The 14,792-nt window shown below is 36.8% G+C and overlaps 1 protein-coding gene across 12 annotated transcripts in view; it reads right to left on the reverse strand.

The window, feature by feature from the left end:
* The window catches only part of UBR5 (ubiquitin protein ligase E3 component n-recognin 5), an 86,916-nt gene that overhangs the window by 47,909 nt on the left and 24,215 nt on the right, over positions 1–14,792 (reverse strand). For 8 of the 12 annotated variants that reach the window (XM_054269679.1, XM_054269660.1, XM_054269641.1 and 5 more), the window contains 5 exons: positions 8,334–8,483; positions 6,131–6,342; positions 1,736–1,852; positions 1,546–1,656; positions 687–841 (listed from right to left, as the gene is read on the reverse strand). In XM_054269679.1, the coding sequence (XP_054125654.1) occupies positions 687–841; positions 1,546–1,656; positions 1,736–1,852; positions 6,131–6,342; positions 8,334–8,483 (745 nt within the window). Of the gene's footprint in view, positions 1–686; positions 842–1,545; positions 1,657–1,735; positions 1,853–6,130; positions 6,343–8,333; positions 8,484–10,962; positions 11,084–14,792 lie in introns of those variants that run through there. The other 4 variants (XM_054269671.1, XM_054269635.1, XM_054269628.1 and 1 more) reach the window with 2 other exon arrangements.

Here is a 14,792-nt window from a genome sequence, read left to right on the forward strand (position 1 = left end):
GCATGATACATAATGCAATGACTCCTGACACACTGAAAAATAATGCATGCTGACAATGCATTAGTATTACTCAATTAATTCCCTTAAATTAGAAACTCATTTCAGAGCCCTTTGGAAGTATTATTTTTGAGGGTTCATTTTCTGCTTTGTTTTGTCTGCGGTTTTTTGGTGTAAGCCTCTTAATCACGAAGCTATTAGTTAAAATGTTTTAACTAACATTTCATATTTTATGAAAGGGTCTGAAAGGGTTATATTTTAACAACAAACTCCAGAGGGAGTATTTGATGTTATTTCTCCCTTCTTTAAGATTTAGACCACAAACTAACAGATCAAATCTTCTAACAGAGCCAGACAGAGGAACATGGACCTCATATGTGGGTACGTTTGTTCCATATTTATCATCTGAATGACCCAAAAGGCACAGAGATTACTCTCTAATCCTGTGTAGTACTGATACATCTGAATGCTGAAGCACTTACACACATCTCCTAAAAGAATGACCTTACTCTGTTAAAGATGTTATAATTGGAAGCTTTAGGCATTAAAAAAGAGAAGAAATATATTTTATAAAGGGAACCAAAGATCAACAATGGTGGCTCAGCAGTTTTGCAACACTCCTCAGAGCCAGAGACATGAAGACATCCAGAGCATCCACACTGTTGTACACAACCAAAGTATTCACTTACCACCAATACAAGTTGTTCTCTAGCTGAGCACACGTGTAAAGAGCACAACAATGTAGAGAAACAATCCGCTCTCCCTGAAGCTCTGAGTATGTCTGTGCAGTGTGTTCTAATTTAGAGGCTACGGAGCTTAAAGTTTCATCTACCCATGTAGCAACCTAGGGGAGAGGGAAAGAAAGGAACAGAGAGGGTAGAGGGGAAAAAAAAAGAAAAAGAAAAGTTGCACATCAGTTGCATCTTTAATGTAATATTTACTGGGTTTGGAATGGGGGGAAAAAAGGTATCACAAAACAAAGAAACAATTATACCCTTCAGAAATTTATCCCCTACCATCTTTCTTTCCCCAGAAGAGAGCTTTCCAGATTAGTTATCCCCTCTATTTCCAGTCCTCAACCTTAACAAAAAAGGTTGAAAACAAAGGAGAAACCTGTCAAAGTATATGGATGTGTGGGTGTCTTTACCAAATCAATTTCAAGTTCACGCTAACTGGGCTGAAAAGCATATTTAGCTAACTTACTTTACATCACTGAAAGCTTCAATGTCCTTAGTTTTTCTACTAAATCTCTACAGAACATTAACAAGCTTCTCTATTCTCAAACCAGAGTCAGTTTCTACTGTAAGAGCAAAAAGTCAAGTGCTTCATATCATCAGGCAACCTTTTCACTGTTTCAGCTCTAAATCTGATAGATAGCTTTTTTTAAAACTTTTTGCATTTCATGGGCAGGAAAGGAAAGGAATGAGCAAATGAACTGAGTACTTTCTGGTGCAGATGAAGCTCAAGAAACAACTTCTCTACAATATACTGCAAGCAATTGAAAAAACCCAGCTTTGTCAAATTCAGCAACCAGCAAATATTTCATACCTTGTTATTTTCCGTGGCAACAGTTGCTCTAATACTATTTGCAGAAAGGAGCACAATCTTTTCATTGGTTAACCCCAAGAACATAGCTCGTGGATGATGTAGTGAAGGATTCTTTAGAAACAAAAAAGTATTTTAGATATTCAAAGCATATAAATAATTCTGAAGGGGAATATTTAAAGCTATACAGTACCTGTGCATTTCTGTAAGGCTCTGATTCACTCCATTTCCACTGGTAGAGTTCTCCTTTACTGCTAACTGCTACGAGCTCAGAATATAGAGCTCCAATAGAAATAAACTTTGTTCCATCCTACAAACACAGAAATACAAAATCTAAGACAATGATATTATAAATATATCTATAAATGCAAAATATCAACTTGGAATTGGTTTTTTTTCAGAGCACACATGAATGCTGAACTTGAAAATAAAGATATCTCCTGACTGTCTCAAGATTATCCTGCCCCCTGACACAAAACATCATTGTTTCTGATGAAGTGAGGGAATAAAGAAAGATATTATTTCCAAGACCTTTATCAATAGCATATACATGGCAATTAACTTGGACAGTTTATTAAGCGCTTACATGGTGCTTTGAGAACACAACACAGCCCATAAAATTAGAGATGAGAAGATCTCTTGACTTGCAACATTGAAAAAAAAATTCTGCTGGAAATTCTGGCTGTTCGAAATTAACAAAAAAGCAACATAATTCCACTATTTCATTACTAAGTATAGTCAGGAAAGTATCTTCCAAGCTATCCAAGAAATCAATTATCAAATTCACTGCTTTGTCAATTAACTCTTATCTTTCACTTCTGAAAGTAGTAACTGCAAACAACATCAAGTTTTTAAAAAATCAGTATGCTATATCTCAATAATGCATCACTATAACCTGACATGCTGGGGAAGTTTCTAATTATTGGCTATTCCTCTTGCCCTTTCCTCCTTTTTAACATTTTATCAAAACTCACCTGGTATTTTTCTACTATTTATATGGCATCAGTTTGTTCATTTGCTTCATCCTGTACCTACAGGGACCTCAGTGGTCCGATTTCCTCCCTCTGAGATTGGGTTTTGTATCAAGGCAACTATACAATGTTACAACCTCACCTCTGCAAATTCCTGCTCCTCCTTGCATTGAAACCGATCTCAAGCTACAGAGAATTGGAATGATTTCACAAAATATTAAATTCTGTTTACTGAGAAACATTTGTAACATTTCACTGCTCCTCAGCAAGTGCAGCTATAGGACAAACATGCTCTTTCTGAAGTTCCTTACTACTAATAACTCAAATTTTTCTTCCACTTACAGCTTCACAAAAATTTTTTTAAAAACCCAACTTAAACTAGCATAAAATCAAATGCTGTCTTCTACAGCTACAGATCTGAAAGATGATATCTGGTCTTCTCTGCAGTGGTTATCTCCCCAGATCAGTGTCTTTAACTGACTCTCAGATTACAATTCACCACGTTTAAGTACTTCAGCCATCTGAGGGGAAACTGAACTCAGTCAGCTATTTAAAAAGTCCCACTATCTAGTACATTTACCTGTCCTCTAAATCAGCAGACTTTTCACCACAGAAGTTTAAAAGTGGAAACACTTTTAGTTTTGTAAGGCTGGATTTACACTATTTTTTTACAGTTTTCATGCCCAGAATGCACATTCCAAAAGGTGTGAATGTGTCCTTGAGTGACACAGGATTCATTCAGTACAGCTCTTACCAAATGCTCACCAGTATTTCTGGGAAAAAGAAAAGCAGCAGGAGGAAAAGACAGAAGCAATCACAAGCAATTTTCTTTTATACCCTGATAAGAGTCTCTATAATTGGTTAAATCATTAGAGAACTATTTTGTTCTGGAGGGCATCTACCAACATAGCAAAGAAGTAACACAACTACTAATCCACATCATGATTATTAATACATGCTATGACATAAACATTGCACATTCTGAGAAAGAACTGTCATCAGAACCTACTGTAGTCTAATGAGATGCATTAGACCTCATCAGCATAGATGAATCTTCAGAAGTTAGCTGGCCTAATGCCTCACAATTAAGTATGGAAGGCAATTAATTTTTGCTCCAAGACACTCTCATTTTGACTTTTCATCTTGCTAACAGATCTTTTAAAAACAAACAGCTTTGTACCAGAAGCTGAATACTAGAGAGACCTGCTAATGAAATTTTTTCATTCCCTTCCATCAAAATACTAGCAGTTGTGACCTAAGTGCTTCAGGATCAATGCTGCATTCACCTCCAGAGGGCCATTCAACCAACTGCCCAAAGATGCACAAACAACACAACAGCTCTGTTTCTGTAAACCTGAGACTCGTGTTCAACAACAAATTCTGATTGCAGACCCGAAAAATTAACACATATGAAGATGATGCAGACTACTGGCAAAATCTTAGTATCTCAAGCAGAATGCACCTACTTGAAAAAACTAAAGGTTTGGTTTGCAACTAAATTACAGTCAAGCAGGAAAAGAGAGACCAGCCATACTTGCCTTTACTACACTACCCTTACATGTGGCACAAGGTTGATACAGTGCAAGGGCAGACTGACAATGCCACAGAGTAACAAATATTCTGATATTTGAAATATCAGAAGAATGTACTCACTGATTTGGATTCCTGAGCAGTTGATGATGTTTATTTGGTGGAGAAAATGCAGTACCTGAGCAACATGTCTATACACTGTCAGCCTCAGATTGCTGGTGAAACTGATGCACTTGGGAGCACTATCAGCTTTCTAAAAATTTCACCCCTGCCTTCCAGGTTGGTACTTCACCTCCCGCAAACAAAAGTTAAGCACCCTCATCACAGCCTTCTACAGACTTCTGTCCCAAATGCTAAAGGTCCAAATAATGAAAAACAAAGGAAAAATATTTGCAAACATGACTGGTTCTTTTGTAGTGGTTTCCTGTGTGCTTTCATTTTTCCAAAGTGGAAGAGACATCCGAACTGACCTCTCTGCTAAACCATCTCTCCCAGGACTTTCCCCTTGAAGAATTTCTGTTGAAAAATACTACCAACAAAAATTCATACTGGATTTACAGCAGGAGAAGACACAGAACCATTTCTTATGAATGTTCAACTGAAAGAAATGACGCAAAATTAAATTACTTTTGAATACAAATGGAAAGCCTTTCCAGTTAGACACCTTGATTTATCTGGAAGCCCAGAAGCTGGGGTTTATATGAGTGCATATGCAAACAGGTAAGTGGGAAGCAGTTCAGTATATTAAGTGCACAGGAATACAGTCAAATATCACAGCAAAACAAACAAAAAAACCCACACTAGTAACAATGGCCATAGTAACGTTACCAAAACAAAGATGATGAGTCAGTATTCCAAATCTAAACTGCATTTATTCATTGATGTTAAATTCCTGGAATGTCTCTCTACCAAGCTACATTTTCTCATTCTAAGCTAGGGGGACGAAAGCTGCCAACTTTCACTGACAGAGAAGTTCAATGTTACTAGATAAAGAAAAACAAAACAAAACCAAACAAACAACAAACCCAAAACAAACAAAGGGAAAACACTTTAGACATAAAAGATCTGGTAAAGACCAACTACTAGACAAACATTCTTTTTAGGTCTCTTAATTTCTCAGTCTGAATGCCCAGAAGAAGACAATTGCATCTGAAGTCTTGCTGCTGTTAGCAGAAATAAGCCTCTATATTCACCTCTGTTTTCAAGCTTTCTATCTAGATTTAGTCCGAAATGAACAGAGACACAGAGAAAGAAAGTGTGACAGATCAAAAAAGGACCCTCACAGATCCCATGGACAGACAGAAATGGGAACACTAGAGCAAGTCAATAAAATGTGGTCTACTAAACATAGATGATCACTTCCATTCTTAGGAAGCCCTTTGGTTTGGTTAGTTGGTTTAGGTTTTATTTTATTTAGGTTTTTAAATACTCATCTCGCCAAACATTTAGGTAGTTCACAAAGACAATGACCACAGGTATTCAAGTACCAACATATAGCTGGTATTTCTACTACTTTTATCTCCTGCAGTTATTATTTCTTGCCTTGAAAATGGAATTAAGGTTATAAAGAAAAACAGCTAATCAAAGCCAAAAGACTTTGAAGGAGCAACCAAGTTACTGATAAACTCAAAACACAATTGCAAGTAAATGCAAATTTTTACTACTGTGGTTTAAAAGCCCAATGCATTCAAACTGAAAGTATCTCCAGGAATAATAATGCTTAACAAAAAACATTTCTTTGATGAAGCATAGTTTAGATTGTTTCATGAGTTCCCTACTGCCAATGCTTTGAGCACCTAAATAAATATAAGAAAGAAACAGAAAACCCTAAGCCTTATGATCTACAGCAGTATCTTGAAAATACACAGAGAAGAAAATTAAAACAGTAGTAACAGAAGGGCAGTTAGAAGGGTGTCAATAATTATGTGTAATTTAACTATGTGCATAATAAGGAATATGCTTTATTACATTCTCTCACAAAACTAAAATGTCATAGTCAAAAAGGCAACTCAGGGTATTTATTCAGAAAAAAAAAATAAACAGATCAATTGCTCAGCGTGCAAATAATAGATTAAAGAATTCCATACCTTATCTGGCCACCACTGCAAGTCTTCTCCTAAAGAAACAGGACTTTGAACAGGTGTATTCTTCTTGTCCAGGTTTGGTTCCCCTTCCTTACTTGTTGAGCCTCTTTCATTATCAAATGAGGCTCCATCAAGCCACCTTCGTTCACGCAAACGTAAAACGGACTCACGTTCACGCAACAGCTCAGAGTCTCTCTCTAAGGGAAGAAGGAGAACTGGTATGCAATTGGGTCACACCAGTGGGATAAAAGTAAGCCACTCTCTAGTAAAGACCCTTCAGGATGCAACTAACAGCAGTTTAATCTACTCACACAGATTAAAAACATACTCCTGACATGCAACATTCAACATTTTAACGCTTTCAAGAATACGTACTTTGGAGTCACTAAACATAAAATAGGCTAGAAATAAAGGCTTACAGTTTTTTGCACTATGAAAATGCTAGAGAAATTTCACTTACATCATAAGAGGCCAAATACATTTAACGTTTCTATTTAAAGTTTTCTAGTACAATATGCAGTTCTGCAGTTTTATCAATGTAGTTACAATAACAGAAGAATCTTAAATCTATACAGTCTGCCAGATAGCTTTATGCAAACCAAAAAAGAGTATTTATTAGAGAGTTTCATAGCAACTTTCTCAGAAAAAACAGTAATTTGAAAAGGTTAAAGAAAGAAAGCATTAAAAAAAGCTCTCATACATATTTGATAATCCAACCCCTTTCGTTTAAAGCAATATACTATAGGACTGGATTTAATAAATCGAAGTGTATCTGCTTTGAGTAGATTAAATGAAAACTTTTCAAGAGTCAGACAAGTTTTTAAAAGGATCCTGACAGAAAAATGTTCTTACCAAAATGCTTCCCCTCCAACTACCCTATAAACGGTCTAAAGCCAGTACTCTGCAGTTTGCTCATGCAAAAAAATTTTTTATATCAGGTAATCAAACTAACTTTCCACAAGTCAACTACACATGGAAAACAAGGACTATGAAAATCGTGGTAACATCTTATACAGAACAACCTGTTCCACAGAATAACCTTAGGAAAGGAAAAAAAAGGAGGAATTTAGAAGGAGTTATGTCAGATGCTGAATATTCGCACATGCACATAAATGTATTTAACCTATGAAGTACCTCACTTATGCTCACAAAAATCAACTGGAACTACCTATACTGATGAGATGATGCAGTTATTATCTCATAGTTTCAATGGATTACAACAAGTCTTGGGTCTTTTGCTGTATTAGACAAATGGGAAAGTTTTTACATAAGCCAAACACGACAGCCTGTCTTACAGATGTATTTCATATAAGTACTGTACTTACTTTCTAACAAACATCACACTGGCCCTTGACTAATAATTTTGTAACAGGAACTTACATATTCAGCAATTAATATATTAAAACATGTTCATGAAAGGCAACAAAACTGTACTAAATAAACAATCACATCAGAGGCTGGATTAACAGTTTGGAAATACTCTAGGTATTTCTGGCAACAGCCTCAAAAAGCTAAGGAATTGTTCCATGGTCTGTTATAAATTTTTCAAATGTATAATGCTTAAAAGAAAAAATGCCCTAACACTGCTCAAGGAGCTTTTTTTATCACCTGCCAATAGTTCTCCTTATCCAACTATAAAAATCCTTCAAAAAGTAAAATTCAGATTTCTTCTGCCTCCTTGTTATCTAAAGTTCCTCATTCCGTAAAGGTAACTTCTGTAATGGAACAACTAAGGAAACATGAAGAACAGCGTACAAAGAGCAACCCAAAAGAAAGAAAGAAAGAAGAAGAAGAAGAGGAGGAAGAAGAAAAAGAAGAAGAAAAAAAGGAAGCATTAAGAATGCTGCATGTCATCGATTATTACTAATTTTTGAGCCAAATTATACATTTATATGGTAATCTATGTTAGTAGGTACATACACTACAGTTTAAAATAAACTTGACATGCAATAATTTTATAACGCTTTACAATGATCAACAATTATATTTTTAATATATGACTACCAACGTTCTTGCAGAACTTACCTGCTAAGAGTCAAAATTCATAAAAATTTTGATGAGCAGCAATCTACTTGTCTACTCTATATTTGACAACACAGCACAGTCTACTTTCACATTAAATCAGCATCTAAACCACCAGTGTCTACTATCACTAGCTTTTCCCACAGCAAACTACATATTACAAAGAAAAAAGGTGCAAAATTACCTCTGGATGAGCCTAGCCTGGAAAGTGATGAGCGCCGAAAGGATGGATAACCAAAGTAACTAATATCTTCTGAAAACATAGCATCAGCATCAATAATGACACTTGGGTGAGCAGAATGTATGTCAGCATCCAGAAGAGACATAAGATCCTCTATAAGAGGAGACAAGGGTCTTAAGTGAATAATCAGCTACTTAAAACATCAGCTAGAGAGACCATCACTAAACAAATATCAAAACAAAAAAAAAAATCCTATCTATTAATTGAATTTCTGCTCTTCAGATTCACCAGTGCAAACTCATGTGCCTCCTATGCAACCACATTTACAATCAAGCTTGGTGAACTAGTGAACAAAACCAGCTTCCCTGCAAGAACTGCTCTGTCACTTACCTAACTACATTTCCCAAACAAGACTTTCTCAAAACATATTGTTCTGTATCCCAGAAATTCAAACTTTTGACTGTCACTTGAAAGAACTAAAGGCACTAAAGTAAGATGGAGACATATACACACATGTGCACACACACTCATGCATGCGATGCAGAACTCCCAGGATGACCTAGAATGGAGGGAGGACAGAGCTGACAGAGAAAGGCAGCTTTCACACAGCCACGTCTTTGATGCCAAAGACTGCACCTTTCCCCATGCAATGTCTCTTTCAGAGAATGATGTACTCATTTAATTCACAAGCCAGCAACTTGCAGCTCTCAATACAAATCTTTAAATGGTAGCTACACGAACAACAACAGTTATCTGGAAAAAGCACAATGTTGTAATACCATGCAGTTTAAAAAGAAGACCTAACCAAACCTAAAGGTTGAACTTCAATACTGTGAGTACCCTCGCTTCTGTGCAGGAAAACTTGAGTTTCCCTGGAGTAATGATAATCATTAAAATGCAAAAGAATCTCCTTCCAGTAACTAACCTAAAGCTTCTAACCACACACAAAAGAGGCTACTGGAAATTCATGTGACTCATTGAAGGCCAGCAATATGGACTGTCAAGACAACTGAACCTGACTACCATCTTACCACAAAAGGTCAGTCCTACTTCCCTCCTCCTTTATCCCTGTGGCAGGCACCTCCCTGGGACAAGGGGGGATTTCTAAATCTAACTAGTGCATTCACCTGGCTTGAAACACAAGGTTTAGAAGTAAGGTGAGGATGGATCTTCAGACTGACTTAATGGAGTAATCAGAGCCCCAAATGTGGAGCTTCGCATGCTGCAAAGCTGACCAGACCCTACTGCTTCCTGCCAAAGGAAATAGTTCTGCCCTTCCCAAACCTTCAAGCAAATCTGACTTCAAAAAACAAAACAAAACAAAACAAAAACAAAAAAAAAAAAAAAAAAATCAGGCTCCCCAAATTAGGTTTTACTAGCCCATACAGGCCCAAAAATCTCATCCCCAGGCAAGGGAATGGCAGGACAGTGACTTCTGGCAGCAAGACAACTTCATCAGCTTAAACCACCCACAAATCCCATGTGAGGCTATACAGAGACTCCCTTCAGGAAACCTGGCAGCAGCACGATTCCTGCACATCCAGTTCTCAGCCTCTATCTCATAGGCATAAAAGGAAACAGTGGCTAGAAAACAAGCATTCTTGACAGCAGAATCTGATTATTACGGGTCTTTTTCTCAGTGTCTGGAATGAAATGGAGGGAGGAACCCAAAGTAGAGGGTATCAAAAAACTGAAAGGAGCCAGAAGTCTGCTCTTAGAGATGGTCTTAATTCACTTAAAACTTTCACATGCCTGCACATCAGAATATTCATCCTTGTATTTCTAAACTCTCATCTACAGGAAATGTAACACATACCACCAAACGTCCACAGAAAAATAGCACTGCAAACCAGCAAGCACAGTGGGTTCAAGGCAAGACCTACATAAATGTTTTTTGCATTAATTAAGTAATCCACTCAAGTGTAGGCTGTGCTTCTAAAAGCACACCATTTGGGACTCCATAGTTCATACAGTACACTTTACAAAATCATCCATGACAGGCTGCTTGGAGATCTTAGAAAGAAAATTCACATTTGGCAAACAGGCTTTATCTAAAACAGTTCAGATCACTCAGAGTACCCTTACCCTGCCTGCTACTGGCTTTTCACAACTATAAACCTGCAGTACACCTCACCTTCAGCATCAACCTGTAAGTAACAGACTTTCAGAGCTGGGAACACAGATGAGATTCTGCTGTATTTCCCAATATTGACATATTGCTCCCTCCTCCCACAACCATCTTTTCCTAGGTAAGCTCCAACCCCTCCATACTCTAGGCAACTAGTTCTGATATCTTCTGGTCAGTGTCCAGGAAAAAAAACTGCAATGAACTTTGATCTCTTTCTAGGAACCAAATTGCCCAGTACAGAAAAGAACTTTCTGCCCTCATTCAAAACAGACAATACTGGATTTTTTAAGGTAAGCTACGTGAGAAATCCTCTCGACAGAAAACACACACTAACTTGTAACACACACATACACACACACCTTCCACCAGGTCAGGCATCTTGAGTTTAGCTGTGTTTCCAAAAAAAAAAAGTAAAAATTCAAGTATCAGACGTAAGAACCAAAACTATGTGGCTTTGGGCTAAATACGCATTAAGATGAGTAACGAAATGAAGCCTTTTCTTACCCTCTTATTTCAGCTTCAAATCAGATTTTAATTTTCTTCCAGTATTTCTGAAAGAGATCCCCCTTCTTCCATTTTCTATATCAGCAAAGAAAGGTGCTAAAACCAGTAGGGATAGGAGCCAAATCCACTCCCCTTCAAACATCACTGGAATTTTTTTAGCGCTGTGAAAACACAGATACTGCAAGGCTACATCCAGTTTAAGAATCCAGAGTTTAAAAAAAAAAGAAACAAAACAAAACCAAAAAAAAACCCAAAAAAACATTCTCTATGTCTTTATTTTCCTGCTCTTCAGACAAATCCCGTGGGATTATATCATTCATCTTGTGCAGTGTTAGACCAGAAGCAGACTGTTCCCTTCACATCTAGGTGTGATACTTCTGATGAACCTATTTTTGTAAGAAAATATCTATGATTCACTACTAAATACCGAAGAAAATTGGAAGGAAAAAGATATCCAGTTCAGAGGAAAAAAACAAAACATCAAATAGCATTATCACCGGATTAATTAACTGAAGGTGTTGCTTAGATCAATTCTGATCTCAAGTAGAGCTCCCTTTAAACCTTCTCCCTTAAGGGTGCAATCATAAGCTCTCTCCCTTCTTCTCAGCTGCACACTTTTATGAAATATTCAAGTATTCAATGTGTTCAGTACCTCCTCCTCTTTCAAGTTTGGATTAAATTGGCAAAACTGTGACAGTGAAGGGAGAGAAACATTTGTTTTGGTTTCCTAGGAAACTAGACTAAAACAGAACTCCAGAATTCATTCTTGATAAGATAATATTTATTCAAAATATTACCCAACTTATTACCCAACTTGAAGTTCACAAAAACAGAGAGGAAAAAAAACCAACCCAACAACAAAGAAAACCAAGCCACAACAACAAAACCACAAAAACCCCCAACCCCATTATCTAATTGTTTTCCCTAAAGGCAAACCACTGAGCTGATCCTACACTAGGCTGTAGTTCCCATTCCCCTCCCTGGAAGCCAGCACAGGAAGCCTTGCTGCAACATCAGCCCATCTCTCCTCTGCAAAGCAGCCTGGATGTTGTCAAACCCACACTTCACAAGTCCCACCAGTGAGAACCCATTGTACCATGCACAAGTTACTGAGCAAATATGCACTTCTCTGAACTGCACAAACAACAAAAACTCTTAACATCTACAGCATCTCTATCCCAACCATTAACAGAACATAAAGCCTACAAGAACCCTCTAATACAGCCTGGTATGAGCCTCATAGAGGCTGTCGAGTCTTTCCTATGATAAATGAACTTGTTCTATATATTTTTACCTTGATTATTCTCCTTATGTATTTGTTATGAAACAAATGAACCCACAGTCCTCTCTCCTAACTATCACAGAACAAAAGAAACAGGACTAGATTAGAAAAGCCAAAAATCAAAGTACACTGGGACCCAAAAATAAATATTTAAGAGACACTCATTGACAGCAATCTGTACAGAAAAGTAACATTCTGCTCTTCACTTAAGACATTTTGAGAATTCAGGAAGGATTGAAACATGTTCTTTGCTACCTCGAAAAAAAGTCAGATGCATAATAAAGTTTACAATACTAATAATATATGATCCATTAAACAAGAGTATATTAATTTCACAGTACTTGGAAAGTATCTCAGCTTATTAATGATTTATTTTTTTTAATTACATGTAAAGTGCTTTAAAAAATTTCTCTAGCTTGGAAAGCTTAGAAAACTAACCCCTAAATTTAAGGGTCACAAAGCATCAGACATGCAAAAGGCAGAAAGACAAAATTAACATATGCTTTTAATTGAAATGCAAGAGCCTCAAAAGTCCAGAGGCAAATTCTGTCTTCACGCTGGCTTTTTTTGTGCTTGAAATGAAAATCAAAAAGCCTTAAAGCATAATTTGGCATAATTTTAAAAAAGGTTCTTTATCTTTCAGAACAATAAAAAAGCTTAACAATTGAATGCATATAGCATGTATCAGTTATCCACAGTTTTCTCTGATGATGTTATATTTCCAAAGGGGCACCCAGATGGGAGACGGCAAGTGAAAGCAGGAAGACTGCAAAGTTTCTAGAGCAAAAATACTTTTTAAAAGAGCTATAGACAACCTTCTCTGGCCATTTTGGTTTTCCTGAAAACTAGCTTGTATGGTCATGTGACACAGGCAAAGTTGCTAATTTTTACAATTCAATGTTTCAATAGAAACAGCACTGCCTAGTGTTCAGCTAGATTTCTGATCAGTTTCAAACTGATCATACCAAACTAATTAATTTCTGTGCAACAAACTGGTTTTCACCCGTAAAACTTAGGAGAGACAAGGCATGCACATTCTACAAATCAGAAATTACATCTCCAAAGAGTGGCGTTAAGACAGATCAAATGTCACTTCAGCCATCATTTCCATATATTTTCCCATAAAAACTGAGAAAAAAATAACCCAATTTCTCTGTGGGGTAAAACAAGGAAAAAACCTAATTTTAGGACATTGCAATCCCTTACAGGAAATTTACTCTGAACAGGGAAGAAGATTTAAAGATTAAGCCAAGGAGAAAATTTTTCTCTGGACATCCAGTGAGGACAAGGAAACTCTGCATATCACTTTAACCCATCTCAAATAGATGAGACTCAGACTGTAGTAGAGGCACCTTCAAATAAATGTTACCAGTCACAGGTTGTCAGACAGTCCCTATTAATTGATCCTTAGAATCACAAGAGGTACTTGGAGAACAGCTGATGCTGTTGAAGGCTGGTTAGTATGGTTAAAAGCACTAATTTACAGGAGAAGTTCCTAACTGTGATTTATCTTCCGAAGGTCAATTCTGGAGGAATGCATTTGAGTATCCTTAAGACTGAGAAGTGCTTTGAACACTTTGAAACTTCTGAGATTTAACTTCCTCCAGTGCGTCTGTCTAATCCTATTAAGCTGATCACCAAAAAATAAGACTGAGATTAAAGATTTTTCACCCCTTTCACCAAAAGAGTCTTGATTCTACAGCAAAATAAAGATGTCTGACAGATGCAACTAAAACTAAAAGAAGCAAAATGAAATGCAAAGTTTTTGTTGCAGAAATTAAAAAAAACTCATTCTCTAATCACATGACTGACAAGCTAAAGATGGACGAAGCCCATGAACCTTCCTGGTGAACCAGATGAGCAGAAAGAAAAAACCAAAATACAACCATTTATTAGAAAAATATCAAAACATCATTTTGACACACAGAAGAAAAGCTACTATGTAGTCAGGTTCAGATGTGTTCTGTTCGCGCAGTGCAACTAACACAACCCTGGATTTGGCTGCTATGTTTTCCAATCTGTTCACTCAGCAAGAAAAGACTGCCTAAATTATTTAGCCAATGTAAAAGAAGATTCAAAGTCTTTTATAAAAAGCAATTTTATGGGACAGGCAGTATTTCAAAAACAGCTGCACTTACATTACAGGATTTTGCCATTATAGCCAGAACAGCATTTATAAGGGGAACCTGAGATGAAGACTAAATTCTCGATCTAACTGTAACCACTGTAAAGTGTTTTGCCCTCTATTAAGGCTTCTTAATTTTAGAAAAGCACGTAATTTTTGCTCTAAAAACTTTTATGAATATTAAGAATATATGTTAGTAGTAAAAAACATGCAAGTCACTAGAAAGTTTTAGAATTAGCTTTTATGAGCAAGCCACACAGCAGACTCTGCATCTCACTGAGCAGCAAAATAGACGAAAGTAATGCCAGTGTTACAAAGCCTGGGATCCTAAAAAACCCCGTAACTTTCATGCCCCTCAACAAACACTATCAACAGTTATTCTTCAGTGGCTACTCTAATCCCTCAAGACATCCCAGTCCATCT

This window comes from Melozone crissalis, unplaced genomic scaffold, assembly GCF_028551555.1.
Source record: "Melozone crissalis strain CALT ecotype California unplaced genomic scaffold, PUWL_Pcris_2 ptg000002l_1, whole genome shotgun sequence".
Lineage (NCBI taxonomy): Eukaryota > Metazoa > Chordata > Aves > Passeriformes > Passerellidae > Melozone > Melozone crissalis.